At 39.1% G+C, this 9677-nt stretch overlaps 1 protein-coding gene across 1 annotated transcript; it reads left to right on the plus strand.

The window, feature by feature from the left end:
• Window positions 1-4464: 4464 nt before the first annotated feature.
• Window positions 4465-6415, plus strand: LOC140948694 (uncharacterized). The gene is made up of 3 exons (XM_073397960.1): window positions 4465-4719; window positions 5556-5648; window positions 6190-6415. The coding sequence occupies exons 1-3, from the start codon at window positions 4609-4611 to the stop codon at window positions 6286-6288; spliced, it is 303 nt and encodes a 100-aa protein (XP_073254061.1). The 5' UTR covers window positions 4465-4608; the 3' UTR covers window positions 6289-6415.
• Window positions 6416-9677: the final 3262 nt, after the last annotated feature.

Consider the following 9677-nt stretch of genomic DNA (forward strand, 5'->3'; position numbering starts at 1 on the left):
TTATTTTACGCAGTTATATTTTTTCGATTAATCCCTGTCACAGCGGCTTTCGTCTTTTACCGAAGTTCTTTAACGCTCTTTCAAAAAATGAGTATATGGAAATACGTTTTTAAATGTATGCTGCTTAGTTTAGTGACTACTTAGCTTATAGACCTTATATTTTCTGTTTAGAGATCGTCGAGCGGACGTATGAAAATACAAAAAAAACCTGGCGGGTGATTTATTGACGAAACTAAGAAAACAATGTCTGCGTGAACATATGCTTTGTTTATATAATAGTTCCTGTTTCCTCAAATAAAAATAACGGACTTTTCACGGGCCTCGGATAACTGAAAAAAATATTTTTTCAAAATGCTTGCTAATCATCTTAGTTTATAGTCTTTATATCGAGGGAGGAAGATCCTAGCGCTATAATAATTATAATAAGAAGTAAGTTCTTTTTACAGATGGCCTATCATAATGTCACATAATGTGGTTTTTAATAGGGCACTGCATAAAAACTAAAAACTACAGTACTAAAAATGACAAAATATTATGTTACACTAAGCGAACTTATTGAGATTTAAAATTTTTAAATAATGACATTTTAGAAAAACATTTTAAGGTAGACATCTCAATTTTCTGAAAGGGAATTCCAGCATTATTGACTAGAGAGCCTTGAAGGCGGATCATCATCGCTAGCGCCATATGTTTTCTGTTCTCAGTTTACATTCAAAAAATTGTACTTGTCCTTGGCGCTTAAGCAATACCAGCAAGACTGAGGTAGATCTATGTAAACTGCTTTTGCCAGGAAGATTCTAGTACTAGGGAAAACCACACAAAAAATTCCTACAATTCAAATTCAAACGAATGCAATTTCCTACAAGCTTCGAGTCAAGTCCCTCAACAGAGCGAACAGGGAATTGTGGGTAGCGAGTGTTGTTTACGAATGCTGCCTCAGGTACGATGGTTAATGTTGGAGATAAATAATTAAATAATATTTCATAATGAAGCAAGCAGGCACGTCGGTACCAACCCGACAGCACCTTACGCATGCGCACACTGCCATATTACGGGGGCACTGTAAGGGGGCACTGGCAGCCCTCAGGTTTCGCTCTTGTTGGGGCTAATCAGCATAGCATAACCACCGGACCTATGAACGGACAATGTCGTTTGTTAAACTGGACGGCCCTTGAATGCCGAGGCGAGTGCAAACTATTCCTTGAAGGTCCTCTAAGCGCCAGCTCCACACAACTCGTACGCGTAGTAGTGTATGCTTCCTTGCTGAATTTAGTCTAGTAAATAAATAAATTTTTTTGTTACAACAAAATAGCCTATCATTTTCTCGCAGATATCGCCTTTCAACCTACATAAACTGCTTTTTTTTAATACATGAAAGACTTTTTTAATGCGGATGGGGATAGAGTATTTACTTTACTTATTTGCTGTGTACTAGAAGAACAGGTGTCTTGAAAGAAGCTGGTTAAAAGTGAAATCTACATTTATTTTAGATAAAACATCAATTTAGATAATTACATTTATCGCCGATTCTTCTATGGCTAGACAAATTCTCTGTTTCGACTCTTGGAAGTTCGCATAATGCCTTGTGATAATGGAGTATATTTGCACTTTCTATTTCTTCTTCTTATTATTATTACTATTCAATGGTTTTAAATGTGCTTAATCATCTGAAGTACACTGAATCAAAAGACAAACTTGACTCAGGCCAATTCTAAAGAAGATAAGTTACTCTGCAGTACGTTCATGAGTCCAACATCGACCCCCGGCGCGGACCATAAAAAATAAACGAATAAGAATAGCTGCAGTGACATTTATTTAATTATAAATGAAATAGAGCGGTAATACTGATATATTCTTAGTTATTTAAGTTGCATTATCATGGACAGAATTGTTTGAAACAAGAGGTTTGACGGTTGACCGTTTTAGGCTATCCAGAGTACTTTTAGATCATAAGAAATGTGTTCTAAGCGGCGCAATAAAACTTGTATCTGTTCGGTCATCGTAGGGCATTGGCTCTGTTCGAAATGAAAGAGATTCGGAATATTTTACCGAAAATGTTAGATGCAACTGAAAGTATTACGAACAGGTGAGAATTTTACTGCAAGGTTCCTCTCTTCATAGTTTTCGAATCCAAAAATTGTAGGTTTCCTTTTTGTACGCCAACTATAGCTTAACCTGAGGGCTGAGTGAAATGTGAAAAAATAAACTTCAAAAAATCGTGGGGTGTCAATTTTAATATTAGAAAATCGAAAATCGTACATGAATTTAAGAGTCGTCTAGAATTTTTTAAGCCGTTCACAAGCTATAGAACACATAGGCAATATTTGCTCCTTTCAACAGATATTTTTTTGTTGCAGCAAACAGTCGATGGAAATACTTCAGATCTGTAATGTTCCGATGTAAAAAAACCGGCGAAAGTAAAAGAATTAAATCTTTTTACTACGATTTTACCAATATGTTTTTCCTCTGAGAGGATAAACTGTAAAACAGCTGTATTATAATACGTCGGCCATGTATGCGAGCGTTCGTCGAACCGAAAGACCTGGAGCAGGGACGAAGTATGGATTGATCGCCGTCACACGCAAAAATCAGATCCACGTTTTCGGAGCTTCGCTTCTTATGCTAACTCTGCTCACACCATACTTGATAGCTCTTAGTCTCTACACTAGAAGGCTATCCAGGATAGTATGAATCTATCCGATATGTAACTCTCCACTTTATAGAAATCTGCGCGGCGCAGCTTCCCTCCCGGGGGGGGGGGCACTTTAGGAATTTCTGGGTGGGGAGGGGATGTGCCGCTGGGACCCTGGAACCCTTGACCTATACCAGAGCTAGTTCAGCTGAATTTTGCTACCCTATACTAGAGTAAACTCCCAAAATCCCCCTATCCTAGAGTAGCTGTTTCCCCAGTCTAGATAAAATCTTCAACCAACTGATCAGTTTCCTGAAAAATGATACCCTATTCTAGACCCAAACGCTCTGATTTATATACCCTATCCTAAAGTAAACTGCTTGAAAACCATACCCTTCACAGCAGCGCATACCCATATAGCCCATATGTGGCAGTACCCCCCCCCGCCCCGCCCGGGGCTTCCCTCCATTACAGAAATCACACCGAAATCCGCCCGTTATTTTTGATTATGTGTAGTGAACAGAAGCCCTAACCGCTGTATGATTTTCGTACCGGAAAAGCCATCCGGTATATTGTGAACATAGCCTTAGGAGCAGCGAAACCGGCTGGAATCTACAATCTTGGATAAAAAAAATGGAAAACCTAGATCCTCTCCCCTCTCCCCCCCCCCAAATCAAGGATGGGAAATGGCGCGTTTTTGCCCTTCGCGCGGTTTCATTCTTGATTTGGGCGGGGGGGAGGGGATGGGGGTTTGCTGTTCCATTTTATTTTGTCCAAGATTGCAATCTTGGACAAAATAAATGGAAAACCTAGACCCCCCTCCTCCTCCCCCCAAATCAAGGATGGGAAAATGGTACGTTTTTGCCCTTCGCGCGGCTTCATCCTTGATTTGGCGGGGATGGGGGTCCAAGATTGTAGCTATAGACTTAGAATCTCGTCATTGTACGGTAATTAATTTGCTGTAATTGTTCATGAGTACTTTTGACGTGTATGCAAGAAATCCATTAATCAATTGTGGTTTATTTTCGGCATTTGTTGTTATAAGTTGTATTTATTTAACTTTAACAGGATGATCAGAGCACCAACAGGCGCAAGTTCGTGGTTAATCAGTAACATTATAAATATATTCACCAGAGATAAAAAAATTATATGAAATAAAGAAACGATTATAGATGTACTGAAACATGTTTAAAGGCTAAGAAACGACTAACCATTTACAAAACTATTTACTCTCCAGTGTCGTCTAAATTAATTCCAAACTAACTTGAACTTATTGCTTCATGCAAATTTCCGGCAATTTTACTCTGTTTGACTAAAAGTGAAAACAATTTCTTTTTACCACCTGATATTCATATTTCCACATTATGATCTATAATTAATCCGGGTTTTAATTTTACCACAAACAAGCTCACGATTCTAGAAGACTGAACAGCTGAGGAAACAAGTATTTTCGATGGCTTAATTCAAGTGCTAAACAATTCCTCCAAGTAATAAAAAGCGAGTATACTATTAGTTAAGAAAAACAACGAAACAAACAAGTCCAACAATTAACATTAATTTTTCAGTACAAGGTTTCGCGCCAACACAGCATCCTACTGCAAATAATTTAGGAAAACGCCGTGTTTCAAGGAGAGAGTTAGTAGGAGTAAATTAAATAATCTATTAAACTCAGAATGCGTTGCAATTTAATAGCTACGGGAGGTATATAACGAAAACGGATTACAACCTGCTGTCATATTACGCATCAATATCAATGAAAATGTCATTAGGTATTAATATGTCATCTCTTGCCGTGAACCACGACTAAATATTCATTAACATTATTGGACACTTAAAATAGCACCCACAGCCAGAAGTTATACAAAACGTTGTTGATCCTTATTCTTGTTCTCTTTCATTAATTTCACAGTTCTCAGGACATCTCAACGGGCCGAGTAAAGAGCTAAACGTTCACAAGATTGTCGAATATTTGTGCCATGAAATCGATTATTACTCTTGTATTTGTGCTCAGTTTCTTGATTCTGAGTGTTGGAGCGGGAACGAAGGAGACTGCCGAGCATGATTTTATTTACAAGGCAGCCGCTCAGGTGAGCTGAAAGTGGTTGAAACTTTTTCTTATAGCCCCAGCCAAAGCAAGTCTTTCCTTGCAAAGCGATCAAAAATGTTAATTTTCTATACCCATCTGACGTTTGAAAACGCATGCAAGGACCATAAGTTACCTTACAAATCTGACTTAAATGCCGGGCCTTGTTCCCCTAGAATGTGAAAACCGTGACAAACACCCGGCAAACTTGTGATCGATATAAAATTGAAACAGCAGGCCTCGCTAAGTCTGCGGTAGGACTAGCTGAGTCGGTAGCCTAAGAGCGCTTGTGTCTCGGCAGAGTGGGAGGTCGCGGGCGGGTTCGATTGCTACGATGACCGGACAAATATTCCGGGTCTTTATAAAGTAACCGAGAAATAATAGGTACTACCTTTGCGCTTTGCAAACGTTTGGCTCTGATGACCACCTAAAATGGCGATCCCGTCATCAGTTGACTAGCGTCCTCAATTATTACAACCGTGCTAAATGCAATTGACACTCAAAGAAATTCTTCAAACGGCTCAAACTTACAGGCAACTCACTGCTGTTGTATAGTGCATCGTTGCAACTAAGTATTAGATTGTCGCTGTGCATTTGCCAGAGAAAGATTTTTTTTCACAACTGGAAAAGTTGCGTCTCTGCACTGCGATGATCTTCTTTTATTTCAATCTTCAGTTCTATTATAAATGATTTCTATATCTTCATAATTTCATCTCAGTCATCCGTTTTCTTTCGGTGGGGTTTGCAAATAAAACTAATTATGAACTATTAATTATAGTTATAATGATGTTGGGAATAAATATAATATTGTGTTTAAATATTTTGATATTTAAATTGCAGATTTGTAAACCTTACTTTCTCAGATGTAAACAGAATCCAGAAAAAGGAATAAGTGACTGCTTTAAGGATGTCTACTATCGCTGCTTGCCCACGGTGCGTTTACTTGTTGTCCAACCATATTTCCTTTTTCGCTCTGTTTCGCCTTTCTAGTTGTTCAGCCTGAGAGGAGGAGAGAAGGCAGACAGCTTATCTGTCACCGTCCACTGACGTCAAAGAAAATAACTTATTTTGGGATCAAAAATGATGCAAAACGTTAAAATGGTATCTTGTGGCTCTTGTATTCCTTTTATGGCTCTTGAATGGTATCTGTAGTGTAAGATTTGCAATGGGTGTTAAAAATGTAAGTCAAACTCACAAACGGAAAATTAAGCCTTCCCCATCAAGCTATTACAATACATATACAGTGAGCTGTATAAAAGTCGGGAAAAAAATACGCCGATGTTTGAAGATCATAGCAAAACGCTTTAAAAGGTTATTAACTTGAAAGTAATTTAAAGTCACAGAAAGAAAGAAAGTTAAAAATGAACAAACGTTAAGACTTTAAAAAACTGTAAAACGACACTGCCTAAGTTAAGGTTGCTAGTGTCGTCGAAGTGCTTTAAAAATTTGCTTGATTTTTTCTGTTTTTATTTAGTATCGAAGTTGGCTTCAGTCCGTGGAACAATGCGCTTCTACTGCTGGTGAAGATTTTGCAGCTGTTCTGGGTTGTGCTAAGGGCTCCAATCTAGCCTGACCATTACAGCAATACAAATGTTAATAGAAAAGCTACAAGTCAAAAGAGTTATACAGCCAGAGGAGAGCAATACGTCTGTTTAGAAATTATCACACTAAATAACCCTTCAATTCTTTGATGTCTCTGTACTCATGCGTCGAAACTGAAATAAAGACCTTGTAATTCAAAGCGATCACTTGTTTTTTTAAATTTATAACTCTCAATCCCTTTCCTCCTTTAAGAAAATACTGAAGATTAAATTATTAAGTAACTATGAAAACCGATCAAATATCTTTCCATGTTCGACTTTTCGCCATCTTCAGCTTTCAGTTCAGATGTAAACAACCCTAGCCCGTAGTTCGAGGAGGCCTAACCTCTCATAAGCTAGTTTCTGTGAGGTCTCCTTGCCACTTCTTTTTTCTACTTTTCCTATATCTTTTGTAATTCATTTTCTAATTAGCAATTAATGAATGAGGCTGATTAGGATATGAAGAATTAAGCAGATCGGGGAGGGTGTTATCCACCGAGGCCGAAAGAATTCAAAATAATTCCTAGTTTAAAAACATAGCTAAAACAGAGGAAAACATGCTTACCTGCAACGATACGATGTTAAGTTTATCTTCGATTAGTGTACGTTTAGGTTTGTCCAGCTCCGAAAATATTCTCCAAATAGCAGATGTCGCCCTCCGAGTTGTCGTCTTGCTGTTTTTGCCATGTTTTTAGCCATTATTTCGCCTAGTCTTACTCTTGAAACGAGTGAAGTGTCCGCCATTTTAGTTTTCACAACGACAAAAACTCAACCTCGTCCCCAGGTCTTCTCGGTTAACGGTGCAGTAACCTGTGGAGGGCTGCATTTTTGACGTCATTTCCTCGGTTAAGCACAAAATTCTTCCAAATTTGGTCATCAGTAACTGGTTATGGTGAATTATGCGTCTACTTTTCGCCAATCAGAATTGGGGAAATATTTTGAATGAATAATACTATAACTTCATGCATGGACTCCTACCTAATGTGAGTTTCTCGCCGTGTACTTACCCTCACTTCTGTCACTTACCTTGTCACAGGTTTGTTTTAGTTAACACGATGTCTTGCCGATGTTTTTCCGCGTTGCTGTTTAATTTGTCTTGTCATTACTTGTGACTCAACAAACCTAACATATATGATCCACGGTAAAAGATGTAAAAAACAATAAATAGGTGAAACTAAACGCACACTTCGTGAACGCTTTAAAGAACATAGACAGGCAACAAACAATCCACTCCACGCAAACGCCGAGACAAGAGTCCCATAATCGGCAACCTGGCCACACGATCGCAGACATGGAACTTATTCCGCTGGAATTACAACCCACTCTCAGCATGTCACCGGCCGTAAGGCAAGACTCATAGGTAGAGGCAAAACCCTGTCACCAGAAGGTCTGAACCCAAGAAACGAACATTGAACTGTTTCTATTTCTATTTTTAATGTATACAATACAATATTTTGATAAAACAAAATGTCCAATTTTTCTGCATTTGCTTGAAAACGAGGAAAGTTTTTCGTCACGCAATTAAAATTTTGCGCTAGAGCTAGAAACCGGAAATAACGTTGAAAGAAGATAGGGTCTCAAGGCAAAACGTGGCTTCTAGGTTTCCGGTCTGTTTTGAACCGTCAATAAAGGATTTTATGGCTGATATTTCAGGAAGAATTTAATAATGCCACATCGCTGCATTGCTGTTGAATGTTTTAACATTCGCAATTAAAGACGGAGATAGTCTATCACTGGCCCGATGATCCCCGATATGCCAGGCTTTGGACGAACGCCGTGAAAAACACTCGCCGGGTCTACGAATTCAACCGGACCTTGCAGCGCTCATTTTACTGAAGACTTCTTTGAAGCCCAAACAGTGATATGAAAACAATTATAAAAGCCAATGTTCCAACAATTTTTAAACGCGGGCTACCAGAAACTAAAAAGCTAAGGCGTGAAACGGATACCACCCCAACCTCTCATGATACATATACTACTGAATTTATGAAAGGAATCACAATATCATATAGATAAAATTGTTTAAAAGGGAGCGGCGGAAATGATGTACAACATAAAAAGCTCTCGAAGAAGGATATGGATTACAATAATTCGTCACGGCGGCTTAGGCCATTAGGTTCAAGAGTCACGAAATTTTCTCTAGTGGGATTAACTGCATGCAGCATGTCAGTATGAGAACACTTTCTCTCAGTCACTCTAACCATTCTCCTACTGACATGCAGTTAATCCCACTAGTACTACAAAAAATTCATTCTTCCCGTGACTCAGTTCGCAACGCTAGGGAGTCGCAGCCAAGACTCTTGAACTTAATGGCCTAAACGTGATGAATTATTGTAATCCATATCCTTATTATTTTTTTCTTTTCCAGCTTTTTGTGCATCCTCGGAGACCCAGGGGCTGTCAGTCGGGTCGGGAGAAAAGGCGGGACGAAAGTTTTCATTACGTGCGAAAGAGCCCCTGGGTACCGACTCTCAACGGATCATTTCCAAAAATTCAAGCGGATGTCGGCTCCTGATTGGGCACAAAAAATGCTTTGTATTGTTGTGCCCAATCGGCGAACACATTTCAATGAGTTCTTTTCGTTTGTTCTTACATGACGGCTATTGTCTCGATCACGGCTTGTCTGTTGTAGCTTATGCAATGCACGCAGTCAGGAAACTTTCAGTTTGATATAAAATCCCCATCTGATCCAACTCGCTTACTTTGACAAATGCAAGCGAACTCTTCTGAACCATATCAAAGTTCATGAAAAGAGAATGAATTTTGTTATTGCTTGTTTACGTCCTTCACAAAACGTGAAATTTGGCATTTTTACGAGTAGTCGTGCAGTTGACGGCAAAGAAATGTACAAAAAAGCGTGATGCACGTGCAAAGTTGTTGTTTTGCCTTGTCAAGCTGTTACTCATTTTAATTTCTCATCGCCGCTGCATCTTTATTGTGATTCGTCGAAAACAGATTCTCGGGGCAAATTCAATTGCTCTTGCTGATAGTAACCCAAACGTTTATTCAACTCATCGGTAGTTCCTTTGTTTCTAGTTAGGAAAGTAGAAAATAAAAGTTTCCCTTGCACGCAGAAGCTTGGTGAACGAACCGGGCAAGTGTGGAGAGAAAATAGCCGTCGTGTACAAACTCACGAAAAGAATTCAGGAGAAATTGTTCGCCGATTGGGCACAATAATACAAAACATTTTTTGTGCCCAATCAGGAGCCGGCATCCGCTTGAATTTTTGGAAATAGTTCGGTGAGAGTCGGTACCCAGGGGCTCTTCCGCCCTTACTTGAAAACTATCGTCCCGCCTTTTTTCCCGACCCGACTGACTGCCCCTGGGTCTCCGAGGATGCTTTTTGTGTTGTACGTCATTTCCGCCTCTTCCTTTTAAACAA

Source organism: Porites lutea, chromosome 9, assembly GCF_958299795.1.
Source record: "Porites lutea chromosome 9, jaPorLute2.1, whole genome shotgun sequence".
Lineage (NCBI taxonomy): Eukaryota > Metazoa > Cnidaria > Anthozoa > Scleractinia > Poritidae > Porites > Porites lutea.

Bases quoted from the DNA above. Each gene is read 5' to 3' on its own strand.
- LOC140948694 (XM_073397960.1), top strand. From the start codon at position 4,609: ATGAAATCGATTATTACTCTTGTATTTGTGCTCAGTTTCTTGATTCTG. The intron at 4,720-5,555 runs GTGAGCTGAAAG...TTTAAATTGCAG, and splicing joins TTTACAAGGCAGCCGCTCAG to ATTTGTAAACCTTACTTTCT. The intron at 5,649-6,189 runs GTGCGTTTACTT...GTTTTTATTTAG, and splicing joins ACTATCGCTGCTTGCCCACG to TATCGAAGTTGGCTTCAGTC.